Here is a 16,222-nt window from a genome sequence, read left to right as displayed (position 1 = left end):
CGCTTATATGTTCCTAGTGTCACACTACATTAGTGATACAAAACAAACACGTCTGTTAAGAGCAATACTTTTAATTTAGACAAATTATTATTAGGCTGGGCTGTTATGCTTTTTGGCCTCTCTTCCAGATGAATTGAATCATGATGACGTTCACTCATGGACGATTCATATTTATAAAGAATATTCGAATCTCGATAACTCGAAACTGTTTACATCAAATGTCAACCCACCAAACAAATATTCAAATAATCTAATATTCTGGTCCAGCCCTACTAATTATTTATAAAGCCCTGAATGGTTTAGCACCTCAGTACTTGAGCAAGTTCTTATCGTATTACAGTCCTTCATATCCACTGCGTTCTCAAAACTCAGGCAATTTGATAATACCTAGAATATCAAAATCAACTGCGGGCGGCAGATCCTTTTCCTATTTGTTCCTAAACTCTGGAATAACCTACCTAACATTGTTCGGGAGGCAGACACACTCCTGCAGTTTAAATCTAGATTAAAGACCCATCTCTTTAACCTGGCTTACACATAACATACTAATATACTTTTAATATCCAAATCCGTTAAAGGATTTTTAGGCTGCATTAATTAGGTAAGTGTAATGTAGTGCACAGCATGTAGATTACAGAATATATTAGTGCTATATAATATACCAGAGTTCATAAATAGTGTGTAGAATATAGTGTAGTGTGCATTGTGGATGTGCAGTAGTGAGTGTGTGGTGTGTGCAGTCTTTAGTGTGTAGTATGCAGTGGTCTGTTGAATCAGGGGTGGGATAACTCTCTATTGATACGTGTTTAATGCTATTCAGCTTCAGCTTCTCGTGGCAGAGACAATAAAAGATGATTACTGACCATCTCGCACACTACTGAGGGAGGGTTTCTCAGGTCATTAAGACACACATACTAACATACACTTCTCAACAGCACACTACCATACACAGTCGACATGTATTCTGTACACTATATTTTCTGTAAGTATGGAACAACTACATAAGCAAAAAAGAGTTGCTGTAAAGAGTAGTAAGCAATGTTTGATGTATTATTTGTTCAGACTGACAGATCAGTGGGAAATGCCAAATACAGAATCATGAAAAAAGGCAAATGTAATTGATAAAAGATAGGAATGAAGAATTTCAGTTTAAGTTATCTTAGTACATCAGGTTCAATTAAATTAAAATGAGAAATTTTACTTATAAAAATAAAACATTAAAACAATTTCATCACTTGAAACAAGTGTTTTGTATATTAATCTCTTCAGATGTCAATATTTCACCTTTAATGGGTTTGACTATATATTTTATATATTTTCACTGGTGTGTAGGAGCTTCCCAGCAGAGCTGAAGGAGTCTGGTCCTGAGAGACGTCGCCCTCTGCTGGAGCAGCACAGCTTCAGAGAACTGATCTGAGAGAAGCTGACACACACACACTCACACACACACACACTCTCTCTGACTGATGATACGCAGATGTCTCGGTCTGTCAATACAGTTCCTCTGTTCGTCAGTCACCCTGAACGGTGAAGATCCACACATAACTAACTCACCACAGCTGCTCAGAAACTCCAGAGAAACATTTAAACTAGCTCAGATACACACCAGCTCCTCTGAAATGCTACTTTGTGACACTACAAGCTACTAATAATGATACATGGAGATATCATGATTTATCGTCAAACTAGTAATCTGAACATTTAATAAAGTCAGGTTCAAAATTGTCTCTAATTTTATTGACATATTAGTTAAAGCTTAGTTAAAGGTTTTTACAGAGGAGAAACTATTCTTATCACTCTATAAATCTGAAAATACTAGATAACCTTCTTAATGTAACCTACTGGCTCATATTTAATCAAACTTAGGGCTGGTATATAAATTATATGCAAAGTTCAGCAGTAATGTTTATTAATCTGATGAGTTCAGCTAAATGCATTTTAATCTTAGTTTGGTAAATTGTAGACTTTTTCATGAAATTACTTTTTAATGAAATGTTTTTATCCATCAACACATTGCTTTGGCAACTACCTGAAATAAGTTTAAGTACTAAAATGACTAAAAATATAAAAGATTTTAAGTAAAAATGACCCAAAGATCTTGTGCTAGAAATGGTTTCGGGAGGCCCTCGGGGGCCCGTGGTCCTAACTATCTCCACCGGGTCTCATCAGAATCAAACCGGGACCAAACTCATTCATCACAGGTGATTTGGGCTCGGGTTCAGCCCAGCCGGGTCTCTGGAGGGAACAGCGATCACATCGATTGATCAGGTCTGATGAGCCTTTGATCGTGTGAGTGGAGCGAGACTCGACTGCGCACGTGTTCCTGACTCTCTGACGTGCTTGGAAACACTTGGGATAATCAGGGGTTTCCATGTTTCTGAATGAAGTCTCTTCTGCTCAGCAGGGCTGCATTTATTTGATCATAAATACAGTACAATTGTGAAATATCATTGCAAATTAATATAACAGTTTTCTGTGTGAATCTGTGTTAAAGTGTAATGTATTTCTGTGATGCTCCGCTGTATTTTCAGCATCATGCCTCCAGTCTTCAGTGTCACATGATCTTCAGAAATCAGAATAATATGATGATTTACTGCTCAAGAAACATGAAGATTATTATATTTGTGGAAACCATGATACATTTTATTTTTCAGGATTCTTTAATGAACAAAATGATGTTTAAAAGATGTCAAAACAACAGTTTATCTGAAATAGGAATCTTTTGTAACATTATAAAATCTTTACTGTCTATTAAAAGTACGTACCCCAAACATTTAAAGGATAGTGAATCATCATTTCCAACTGTGTTCAACACTGATAATAATCAGAAATGTTTCTTGAGCATCAAATCATCATATTATTCTGACTTCTGAAGGATCACAGAAATAAATACATTAATAAACTACATTCTAACAGACATAGAAAACAGCTGTTTTAAATTGTGATTTGTGATAAAATTGTAATCATTCCAAAGCTTTAATCGGTAGTCTATGTAAATACGACTGAAATCCCAGTCAGTGTATTGCTTTCTAACAGAGAGTCTTATAAAGTGCCTGAATGCTTCCTGTGTCCTCTGATGAAGACTGGATGCTGCTTTCTACTGAAACACCTGAGCATCTTCAGCTCGTGTTTGTTAGGATAGAAACAGGTCTGATTTAATGTCTATCTGGTTAAAACCTCGTGGAACAACATGTATCCCTCTTGATTCGGAGTCATTGTTCACTCCTGTTTTACTGTTTTATTTCTTCAGTATCGCAGCGTCTCAATAAAACTGTTCTGAGCTTGTTTAATGTAATTGTGTCTTCAGACTGTGGTACTCTCAGCTCCATTCAACACACTTCAGCATGTTTAATTCAACAAATTGAGCATTAAAAGCAGCCGGAGAAACAGAAAAGCTCTTGACTGGTGCCATGGATGAAGATGAAGAAGATGATGATGAATATGGGAACTTTTAATGTTTCTGATTTAGTTAAACTTGGTCTGAACAGGTTTTAATTTTGCGAAGAATAAATGTAATCAACCAGTCTGATCCGATCCTGCATCTCTGAGCCTTCTGAGACTACAGCGTCATTAATAAAGCAGCATGCCTCATCTCATGAAAGATTGATGTCATCTGAACGAGGACACGTGATGATGAAACACACGTGAGGAAATAAAGCTACACACTGCGTCAACACCTGACGAGAACCTCTGCTCTTTTCTCCTCTGTTCATATTTAATATACAAGCATGTATGTTAAAGACCCTCACTTCCTCTGAGGCGTTAGACGAGCCCGACACAGAAATAACCCCAGACGTACCGAACAGGTGTCGATGGAACAGGAGCTTCCCGGCGATGAGGCCCGTGATGATGGCGAGGATCCACATCAGGACTTTGAGGACGCTCCATCCTCCTCCGGGATATTTACTGACCACGAACGAGAAGCAGTTTCCCAGCACCATCATGTGTGCCTCCGTCTGGCTGTGGGACACCGGGTCCTCGGCGAACACCAGGAAGTTGAAGAAGGTGACCAGGTACGCCACCAGCAGACGAGACCAGGGATGCTGGAAATAATATCGGAAGCCTGCGCTGATCTCCATCCGTCGGAGGACACCTCGACACCATCCTCCTGAACACAGACACCGATGTCTGATCATGTTCCCACTAACCCCAGGACTTTCACTACTACTACAGATACTTTTACTGTGAATCCTGCTCACTGTTTGTCATCAGTGTGTGTTAAAGAGCAGCGTGAACATTTGTAGAAGCATCTTATCTTGTGTTCCACTGAAGAAGGTTCAGCTGACACAACTGGCATTTCTAGATGATTTAGACAGCAGCATAATTATAGCTAAATACAACTGAAACCATTCTTTTAAAAAGCCAATTTCCGCCAAAAATAAAAAAGGATAATTGCGACTGTTTATTTCACAAATTCAGACTTTTTTATCTCACGACTGCAGGTTTATACCGCACACGTCTGAGAGAAGAACTAAAAGTTGCAATAAGCTTTTTTATTATTATTAATTCAGTGGCAGAAACAGGTTTTTAAAAAGAGTAATTTATTCGAGTCAAAACAATATTTCTCATTTTGATGTATTTCAAAATAACAATAAATAAAAAGATGCATTATGTAGACATATAAAACTAACAACCAGAAAAAACACTATAAAATTACTTAACTGAAATTGAAATGAAAACAGAAATTATAAAATGAAACCCTGATATTTCTTATATATATATATATAAAATATAAAAAATCAGGTCACATTTCATTTCTTTCTGTTTATGTGTGATGAAATATGAACTTTACTGCTCAGAAACCATGTGCTGCTGGACCCATTTAACCTGTGTGTGTGTGTGTGTGTGTGTGTGTGTGTGAGAGAGAGAGAGAGAGAGAGAGAGAGAGAGAGAGAGAGAGTCTGTGTGTGTGTGAGTGAGAGAGACCTGAAATCACCCAGATACAACAGATGTTTATATAATGTCTAATATATATATATATATACATTAGATACATGGATGGACGGATATATACACAGACAAACAGATAGATAGATAGATAGATAGATAGATAGATAACCAGCATGATATAAGAACAAACATCCATCCCTCCATCCCTCTCTCTCTCTCTCTCTGAGTGTGGGTTGGTTGTTTACATTCATGGCTTCCAGAAACTCTTCCTTTTGTCAAATCAATCAATCTCAGAAAGAAATAAGCGCGCGTGAACACATGCGATGAGTGAATCAATAAAAGCGCGATTGATCAGCAGCGCGCGCTATTCCAGCATGTTCCACACACACACACACACACACACACACAGTAATGAGAAGGGTCTTACGCAGACAGTCGTGTGGTTCAGATTCAGAGCCCATCGCCGCATCAGCGTTTGCTTTCCTCCGTCAGTGACGATCCGCAGCGCGCCGCTCATCCACGCGTCTAATCTGACGCGTCCGCGCACAGGGCGAGACTCTCTCTCTCTCTCTCACACACACACACACACACACACACACACACACACAAAGTCTATTTTTAGCACCATTAAAAAAAAATTTTGAAATATGATATGAGTCATGAAGTAGATTCAATCTGATTCAGAGATATTTTAGTAGCACTTAATGTACAGTAGATTCTGTCAATATTTTGAATTATAATTTTGTTGGGTTGATGAATTGTTTTTTTTTTTCTATTTACATTTTAATTTAAGTTTTATATATAAATATATAACACATTTAATATTCATACAATATTATAGATCTGGCTGCACTAACACTATCAGACACTAACAGAAACTGAGCTGAAACTGAGTGTTTCATGATTGATTAATTTGGCGACATTAACCCGTTATTTTACTTTAGGCCTATATTAATGTTCAATTTGGGGAATTATGCTAATTAAACAAATTCGCAAATACTGTAAAATATACTTTTTTAAAGAGATGATAAGCATATATATAGAGAGAGAGGTATAAGATTCTTAAAAGTGAGAATAAAGGTTTCAGTTTCAGAGCAGCTCTTTCGGCACGTGACGTCACAGCTTCCTTCCTTCCTTCTTCCGGGAAGAAGCAGTCATGTGTCATCAGACGGGACTCAGTGTAAGAGCCGTGTGTTCTTGTGATTCACACACCAGCATCTGAGCCTCATGATGAAAATCACCTTCGCATCAGCGGCTCTGCGTCACGGGCACGCGCGCGAGCGACGCCTTCAACGCATCCCATAATATCTGCCTGAATATGACAGAATACACCTGCAGCACTGAGGATGCTTTATTTGCTCCATTAATAAACAACCCCTCCTCACTGATGTATTTATTACAGTACAGAACCCGAGCGTGCTTGTAATATCTCTGATAATAACAGAACTGAAAGCACATCAGATGAACGCTATTAAATCTGCAGGGTTTTGATAAACCTGCCAAGAGTCAGTGTCTTTGAATGCATTATTAAACTATTTCCATCCAGGAACTCAAACTAAAACTATATATACAAATCGTTACTTAAAATAAAATAAATTTGAACTGAAATACAAAAACATATACATATATATATATTTTTTTCCAGCAACATTTCTCCTAATGTTAAGTACTAAAATGACTAAAACTGAAATAAAAATTAATTAAAGCTATATTGACATAAAAAAAAATACTTAAATGACACAACAAAACTGAAATGATAATAAAAACTAATTTCAAGATTCCAGTCTGGCACCAACAACAATGCCACGCTCAAAATACCTTTCTTTCCCATTCTGACATTCAGTTTGGAGTTCAGGAGATTGTCGTCTTCTTCTTCTTCTTGTTTAATGGCGATTAACTCCAAAGGAGCATTATCGCCACCTACTGTGTTGGATGGCAAATTAACCTTGGCTGATAAGTCTGAAGTTTAAAACTATTTCCTCTTCCTTCTTTCACAAATGGACCATTAACTATGTTTCCTTGTTGAACCCTACTCTATCATCCCACATACATCATCATTATTTATCATACCTGCAATAGAGGTTTCATTGAGCTTCATCTGGCGCTGCTCCATTTTCATGTAGCCCCATTATTGCCAGTGTTGAGTTTAACCCTGTATAACCCAATCTTAACCTAGACAGCAATACTTCTTCTTCTCTATTTCTTCCCTGACAATGTATCCTCCCTACTGTCTGTGTGATACTATAACACCATCTCCCTGTGCTACTACTGTCCCATCTAATTTGACACTTATTCATTAACTTTCTCTTTAAAATCGACTTTATCTCCTTTTTCCCCATAGGTACTTTAACATCCACCTCCCTCTTGTCTGGTGTTTTTTTGCTAGTTTATCAGCAACTTCATTACCAGATACCCCAATGTGTGCTGGTACCCTACAGAAATACACCACATGTAATCTTTCCAGTGGTGTCAAAAGTACTGGCATTCATTACTCAAGTAGAAGTATAGATACTAGGGTTTAAAAAGACTTTTGTAGAAGTTGAAGTATCAACTCAAGCTTTTTACTCAAGTAAAAGTGTAAAAGTACTGGTTTAAAAAACTACTTAAAGTATAAAAGTAAAAGTAATGTAAGGGGAAAAAAATGCCATTAAGAACAAAACTTAGGCCGCACCACAGGGGCCTATTGTACACTACCCCACCGCCTCAAAAAACATTTTTCTAAAGGCAATAGGCCATAATGACTATAATGTTATATTAAAATGTTCATGCTGAAAAATTTGGGATGCACTAGGCTTCCTGTTTCAGCCGCATATATGAAAATACAAAAATGGTGTGCACATCCCAAACATCCAATTAGGACGCAGGTGCAAGACAACTGAATGATATAGACAAATAAAGAAGTGAAGTCTGAACACTGAAAACTACTGCTTCAGAGGAATTTAATCAAGCAACGTTTCGACCTTCAGGTCTTCCTCAGCCGCATATATGCCCATTTAAAATGAACGCACTTTAGTACAATGCAAATACATTAAAGGACTAGAGATATGATGACTAGTTGCCAATAAGTATTGTCATAGTGCAAAAAGTCAAACTTCAGAGGCTTGTCATCAATAACTTGTGATTAATCAAAAACTAAAACTGAAAAAGAAATCATAATCCTAATACCTTCTTGATTGATAGCTTCTTGTATTTGGTACATACGTCTGCTATGTCCAGTGTTCGGGGGGGAACGAGTTACAAAGTTGGTATAGCCTTCTTATCACAACATTGTCAATCACATCGTCAATTGAAAACGCTAATTTATTAAAACGTCTCGCTACCGAACTACCTACAGTAGCTTAATTTGTGGAGGACGAAGAAAAAGCACTCATTTGGTAAATGAGCCAGTGAGAAATAATAAGTTTTAAGTAGGGTCCAGTGCCTTTTCAATACTTTTAAAACGGTCCCGGCTCCTAAACGGTGCCTGAACCGATACTTAAAAAAAAAGAACCACAAAAAAACTATGGATAACTTTAAAGAACATTACAAATATTTAAAATAAATCCATAGCTTGTTGTGCAAGTTGTGCTTCCCTTAATCTAAGGCTAATAAATGTATTTCACAATTGCTGTAGTGTGTCAGTAGGAAATATCAATTTGCCATTAATTTTAATAATAATCTAGTGCGATTTTGAATGCACAAGCAGTCTGACAACGGCAAAATGAATGTTTGGAAATGTAAACTGATATTTTATACTGACAAACTACAACAAAATATATAAATAACTGTCCAAACACCATTCTTTGGGGTGAAAATACTAACGTGTCTAAGACTTTTGCACAGTAGTGTATGTATAAAGTACGTATGATTAAATTAAGTATATTTAAGTAAGTGTAATTAAAGGATGTGTTCGTTCATATGTGTTAAGGGCTAGATTTTCGCTGGAGGAAACGGCTGTGATGAGCGAAAACTTTACAGATGAGAAACCGACTGCTCCCTCGTGACTTTTTGTAAACTGTATTTATGACAAAGAACTGCACAGATATGGATATTCTAACAATCTATCGATAAACACATACCTTGTGTCCTCTGTTTGTTTAAGTGCGCATGCGCTGCTCCGTTCGCGGTCTGCGCCTCTGTGGATTGAAGAGCGCGCTCAAAGACAGGAGGAGACCGGTCTGACGCTGGTTTCATGTGAAATTTAAGCGGACTGACTCTGAGGCGATCGGATACCGGTTCCATACCCAACCCTACTTTTAAGAAATATATTTTTTGATAAACGAACCCAAAAACTGTCTATGTCCTGGCTGGACTGTGATGTGATTTGTGTCACGTGCAGGTGTGATGGATCGCGTACAGACCAATAGGGTGTCGGAATGGTATATGTTTATACTTCTCATCCAACCACAATCAAATTCACTCCATCCGGATGGCGCGATTTATCTGGATAGGTTTTTTTTTTTTTTTAATGATGACAAGCCGGAATGAAAACAAGCCGAAAATTAAATAGCAGTAACGAAGCTATTTTTAAAATGTAAGGAGTAGAAAGTACAGATACTTGCCTGAAAATGTAAGGAGTAGAAGTAAAAAGTCGGCTGAAAAATAATCACTCAAGTAAAGTATAGATACCCCAAATTTCTACTTAAGTACAGTAACGAAGTATTTTTACTTCGTTACTTGACACCTCTGAATCTTTCATTACAAAAGCTTTTTAGCTTCATTTTCAAACAATACTAAAGCATCTGCTGTAGACCTACTTTTCCTAAAACCACTTTTCAAATTAACAATTCCCTTTTCTCCAAAATGTAATTCATTCGCCTTACAATCATTTTTTCCATTACTTTACATAGTGTAGAGGTAAGAGCGATGGGTCTAGAACTACTAGATTTGGTTATATCTTTACCAGGCTTAGCTAGAGGGAGCACAATTGCTGTTTTCCATTGTTTAGGAAGGATACCCTCATTCCATATATAATTATATAAATCCAATAATGCTTCTAACGCTTTTGTTGATCATTTCTTTAAGATTCTATAACTTATCATATCTCTTCCTGGTGTGGTACTCTTTGAGTTATTGATTGCTGTTTTTAATTCAAAATAACTAAACTCATCATCCAAAATATTATTAAAATCTTGCTTTTTCTTGCAAGAATCTCCAGAGATATTGTTAATTTGTTGTCGTCTTGTTAAAAATGTATCATCTAAATGTTCAATGAGCTTCAGCAAATGTTTTAGCTGACATAATAACCTTCTCTTTATCTGTGATAGCTACCTTCCCATTTTCCTCCATTACAGGTATTTTCTTAAAGCTGTCAATTCCATTCATCTTTTTAATCATACGCCAGACTGCATTTACTTCGGTTTCCCTCCCTATTGTATCACAAACATTTTGCCATGCTGTCCTTTTTGTACTTTTAATAATCTTTTTAACATAAGCCCTTTTTCTTTGCTAATCTATGACTGCTTCTGGGGTGAGTGTTCTTTTTAAGAACTGAAATGCTTTATTCCTTTCTCTGATTGCTGCCGAGCACTCCTCTGACCCCCATGGTACATTCTTTCTTGTACTTATACCACTTGATAGTGAGATAGACTGAGAGGCTGCAAAATAAATGCCATTCACTACTTTATTATATCTGTCATCAACACTATCCTCTACTGACAGATTTTTGAATTGTTCTTCACATAACATTTGAAGTTTTCCCCAATCTGCTTTCTTATATATCCATCTTACACCATAATTACATTTTTGTAGTTGAATCTTATTTTGATATACACGTCACTGGAAAATGATCACTTCCTATATTATCCTTAGATACTGACCACATACATTTACCAGCTAATGATGCTGAAACTATTGTGACTTCCAAACATGACATTCCACCTCTTGCTATATCTGTTCTTGTTGGATTACCATCATTTAAACATACTAAAGAGTCATCTTCCATGAACTCTTCTATTATTTCTCCATTTTTATATCTACTCTCTTGGTGTGCTGTACTCAACCGCTGCAGTAAAGACGCGTCCGCGTCCGAGCATTCGACACGCTCCGTTCAGGATCCGCTGTTTGACGGTGCCGCTGGGAGGCGGAGCTGATCCTCACGCGGGTTTGGCGAATTGAAGGCGGATCCGCCTAGGAGTCTCCTGCTGATGCACATTTCGGAGCGGATGTGCAAAACATTTGATTCAGATCGCGATTCGCGAATCATTTGATCGGGGCTTCGGAGCGAGTTCGCTAAACATTTGATTCAGATCGGGACTCCGAATCGCGATTCGCGAATCATTTGAGATCAGGTCTTTCGAGCGGATTTGCAAAGCATTTTATTCTAGATCAAGTTTTAATAAAGAGAAAAGAGGTTTAGAGACAGATTTTTGTTAATAGCCTGTTAGTAATCCCACAATCCATAGCATCAGTAACTGTATAATTTAGTAAGGGAAAATTAAAACAAAATAGGATGAGTTTCAATTTTTATTTTATTTATGTAGCAATGGTCATCTTAACCTCTGTGCAGTGTTCAGGGTATTTCAGGACCCCAAATTAAATTCTAATTCATCTAAATGACATGACACTTACCAAAACAGAAATTGGGATGTCTGATAGTATATTAGTGTAATAAAATCACTCACAATGTTCATATAGTGCTTTTATTTAAAATTGTAATTTTAAATGTTTTCCAGTAAATGGCAGAAATCTACCACTTAAGTATGGCACATTTTTCATATGACCATGTATGAAAGCAAGAAATGTAGATATACTTTAAAGTTAACTACATATTTATTTTGTATAAGCATTTCATATAAACATGTAATACTTTTTTTTGAAAATTTAACATTTCAACAAATTCCATATCAACTGAATAGCAAAAACATGTTACAATTCATGATTGTCTAGATATTGGTGTTTCTAATTTCACCTCTTAAAGCACTTTCTTTCTTTTATCGTTGCAAATATCAGTATTCCACATTTTGGGATTAAACCATCCAAACATTATGCATTTGTAATTGCAGGTTAAATGCATTTATATCTTGCATTAAACAGTGTGTGTAAACATCTGTCGGGGTCTCTAGAGAGCGATGTGTAGAGGATTCAAACTTGAGCCAGAGGTTCTTCACCGCTATGAGGAGACCTTTGACGTTAACCTTCTTCCATCTGGTCTCATCATCCACCCTGATGCTCCACACCTTGGTGCAGATGGCAAAGTGGTGGACCCAAATGAAGAACCTCCCTGTGGCCTGGTAGAGGTTAAGTGCCCTGATGTGAAAGGGATCGGAGAGGCATCCCACGTTGAGTTTATTGGGGACCATGCAAAACTGAGAAAGAAACACACAATTGGCATTCCACGGTCAGCTGATGGTTACTGGCTTAGTTAAGTGGTGTGATCTTGTGACAAGTACAAGAGGTGACTTCCATGTGGAGAGGGTATGGAGAGATGATGAGCTGATCACAGAGATCACGGCTAAAGTTGATGAATTCTACTTTGTCAAATACATAAATTTTTTGCTAGGAAGAAAATAGGCAAGAAAAATTTACCAACAAATGATGTTCCTGTTCTATAGTGAATGTAGTTCTATAGTGTTCTATTACAAGAAAAAACTGTTACCCCAATAAGTCATGCTTCAATTAATTATATTTTATTGTTATTTATGTTATATTGTTGGAACATACCTACCCCAAACTGGAAAGATATGTCAGGAAGGGTTGGTGATTTCTGATGTGTTGAGAATCTGAAGCGATATTGCAGATCATAAGTAAAGAGTTAAATTTCCCCCTAAAATCTAAGCATTAAAATCAGCAAAAAAAAAAAAAAAAAAAAAAAAAAGCACACTTAGAAGTATGTGAAAGATTATATGTATAATGTTCGTTAAAATCCTGGCTGAGAAGGTAACAAAACATGATGTCACTAGCAGGTGTGTAGATGATGCTGATGTCACTAGCAGGTGTGTAGATGATGCTGATGTAACTAGCAGGTGTGTAGATGAAGCTGATGTCACTAGCAGGTGTGTAGATGATGCTGATGTCACTAGCAGGTGTGTAGATGATGCTGATGTAACTAGCAGGTGTGTAGATGAAGCTGATGTCACTAGCAGGTGTGTAGATGATGCTGATGTCACTAGCAGGTGTGTAGATGATGCTGATGTCACTAGCAGGTGAGTAGATGATGCTGATGTCACTAGCAGGTGTGTAGATGATGCTGATGTAACTAGCAGGTGTGTAGATGAAGCTGATGTCACTAGCAGGTGTGTAGATGATGCTGATGTCACTAGCAGGTGTGTAGATGATGCTGATGTCACTAGCAGGTGAGTAGATGATGCTGATGTCACTAGCAGGTGTGTAGATGATGCTGATGATACTAGCAGGTGTGTAGATGATGCTGACGTCACTAGCATGTGTGTAGATGATGCTGACGCCACTAGCAGGTGTGTAGATGATGTTGATGTCACTAGCAGGTGTGTAGATGACGCTGATGTCACTAGCAGGTGTGTAGATGATGCTGATGTCACTAGCAGGTGAGTAGATGACGCTGATGTCACTAGCAGGTGTGTAGATGACGCTGATGTCACTAGCAGGTGTGTAGATGATGCTGACGTCACTAGCATGTGTGTAGATGATGCTGACGCCACTAGCAGGTGTGTAGATGATGCTGATGTCACTAGCAGGTGAGTAGATGACGCTGATGTCACTAGCAGGTGTGTAGATGACGCTGATGTCACTAGCAGGTGAGTAGATGACGCTGATGTCACTAGCAGGTGTGTAGATGATGCTGATGTCACTAGCAGGTGAGTAGATGACGCTGATGTCACTAGCAGGTGAGTAGATGACGCTGATGTCACTAGCAGGTGTGTAGATGACGCTGATGTCACTAGCAGGTGTGTAGATGATGCTGACGTCACTAGCATGTGTGTAGATGATGCTGATGTCACTAGCAGGTGTGTAGATGACGCTGATGTCACTAGCAGGCGAGTAGATGATGCTGATGTCACTGGCAGGTGAGGAGGAGCATGATGTCACTAGCAGGTGTGTAGATGATGCTGATGTCACTAGCAGGTGAGTAGATGATGCTGATGTCACTAGCAGGTGTGTAGATGATGCTGACGCCACTAGCAGGTGAGGAGGAGCATGATGTCACTAGCAGGTGTGTAGATGATGCTGACGTCACTAGCAGGTGAGTAGATGATGCTGATGTCACTAGCAGGTGTGTAGATGATGCTGATGTCACTAGCAGGTGAGTAGATGATGCTGATGTCACTAGCAGGTGTGTAGATGATGCTGATGTCACTAGCAGGTGAGTAGATGATGCTGATGTCACTAGCAGGTGTGTAGATGATGCTGATGTCACTAGCAGGTGTGTAGATGATGCTGATGTCACTAGCAGGTGTGTAGATGATGCTGATGTCACTAGCAGGTGAGGAGGAGCATGATGTCACTGGCAGGTGTGTAGATGATGCTGATGTCACTGGCAGTGTGTAGATGCTGCTGATGTCACTAGCAGTGTGTGGATGACGCTGATGTCACTAGCAGGTGTGTAGATGATGCTGATGTCACTAGCAGGTGAGGAGGAGCATGATGTCACTGGCAGGTGTGTAGATGATGCTGATGTCACTGGCAGTGTGTAGATGCTGCTGATGTCACTAGCAGTGTGTGGATGACGCTGATGTCACTAGCAGGTGTGTAGATGCTGCTGATGTCACTAGCAGTGTGTGGATGATGCTGATGTCACTAGCAGGTGTGTAGATGATGCTGATGTCACTGGCAGGTGTGTAGATGATGCTGACGTCACTAGCAGGTGTGTAGATGATGCTGATGTCACTAGCAGGTGAGTAGATGATGCTGATGTCACTAGCAGGTGTGTAGATGATGCTGACGTCACTAGCAGGTGTGTAGATGATGCTGATGTCACTAGCAGGTGAGGAGGAGCATGATGTCACTGGCAGGTGAGTAGAAGATGCTGATGTCACTAGCAGGTGTGTAGAAGATGCTGATGTCACTAGCAGGTGTGTAGATGATGCTGACGTCACTAGCAGGTGAGTAGATGATGCTGATGTCACTAGCAGGTGTGTAGATGATGCTGATGTCACTAGCAGGTGTGTGGATGACGCTGATGTCACTGGCAGGTGTGTAGATGATGCTGACGTCACTAGCAGTGTGTAGATGATGCTGACGTCACTAGCAGGTGTGTAGATGACGCTGATGTCACTAGCAGGTGTGTAGATGATGCTGATGTCACTAGCAGGTGTGTAGATGATGCTGACGTCACTAGCAGGTGTGTAGATGATGCTGATGTCACTAGCAGGTGTTTTTCCAGCTCCTTTATTTTTCCCATGCCTCAGCAAGAGCACTTAATTAACATAAAGCAAACAACAATACATGTATTCTTTTGTGTTAAACATAACACTTTAATAAAAACAACTTATTATTTGGAAAGTTACTATCACATTTATGCAATAATATACCAGTTACTCAGAACATCAATTCAAAGTTAAATAACCTACAAACCATTAAAAAATAATTTGAATTCTGCTTGTACAACAGATGTTTGTTCAACTGCTCGTATTTTCTACATTGTTGTGGATTTTATTGATAACTTTAAATGTCTTTGTTAATTCTGTGTGACTTAAGCCAGAAAGAGAGCAGTATAAAAGGGTGATGGCAAAAGTATAAACACACCGCTTGACTAGCCTGCTCGACTGTTAGCATAACTGCTACCATGTGCTACATTAAATGTATAACGTTACATCTAACAATACAAAAAAAACATACTTTATTTGATTAATGTCTATAGTTGCCGATGAGCTTTTAATATAAGTTATTGCTTAGCACACACTAAAGTACCTTTCCTCACAGTAATTGTCGCCTCCTCCTCTCGCCGAATAGCTCAATTTCAATGCTTTTTTTATTTTATTTTCGTCGGTGGGAAAACTATAATTTTTATTTTATTTATTTATTTGAATTAGAACACAAAGGCACACTATTCACATCTGAATACTTTTGGTCTCCGCCATTTTTTGAAGGTGGTCTGAATGTACTGACATTTACTTCTTTTAACCAAATTATAAAAATCAACTGGATTAAAAGATTCCTCAAGTGTTCAAACAGTGGAATATTATTCCAAAAAGCTTATTTGAAACTATTGGTGGTTTTAACTTTCTATTGATATGTCCTTTTTCAGTAGGAAAACTCCCTGTGAAATTAAGCAATTTTCATAAACAAACCTTTTTATGTTGGAATCTAATCTTTAAACACAATTTCTCCCCTCACAACTGTTTTCTTTGGAACAATGCATATATACTACACCACAAAAACAAAACACTCTCTCTGAATAATTGATTTATATGTAATCTGTATAACGTAAACAATT

The 16,222-nt window shown here is 38.2% G+C and overlaps 1 protein-coding gene across 2 annotated transcripts in view; it reads right to left on the bottom strand.

Annotated features, from left to right (window-relative positions):
• Positions 1-6,506, bottom strand: part of LOC113089004 (transmembrane protein 117-like) — a 28,362-nt gene extending 21,856 nt beyond the window's left edge. The window contains exons 1-2 of one of the 2 annotated variants that reach the window (XM_026255904.1): positions 5,318-6,506; positions 3,800-4,108 (exon numbers count right to left, since the gene is read on the bottom strand). In XM_026255904.1, coding sequence (XP_026111689.1) covers positions 3,800-4,108; positions 5,318-5,351 — 343 coding nt within the window. In that variant the 5' untranslated portion in view covers positions 5,352-6,506. The remainder of the gene's footprint in view (positions 1-3,799; positions 4,109-5,317) is intronic. The other variant, XM_026255905.1, reaches the window with a different exon arrangement.
• Positions 6,507-16,222: the final 9,716 nt, after the last annotated feature.

Source organism: Carassius auratus, unplaced genomic scaffold (assembly GCF_003368295.1).
Source record: "Carassius auratus strain Wakin unplaced genomic scaffold, ASM336829v1 scaf_tig00048100, whole genome shotgun sequence".
Classification (NCBI taxonomy): Eukaryota; Metazoa; Chordata; class Actinopteri; order Cypriniformes; family Cyprinidae; genus Carassius; species Carassius auratus.
Note: the sequence above shows the minus strand (reverse complement) of the source record. Positions and strands in the feature narration are given on the sequence as shown.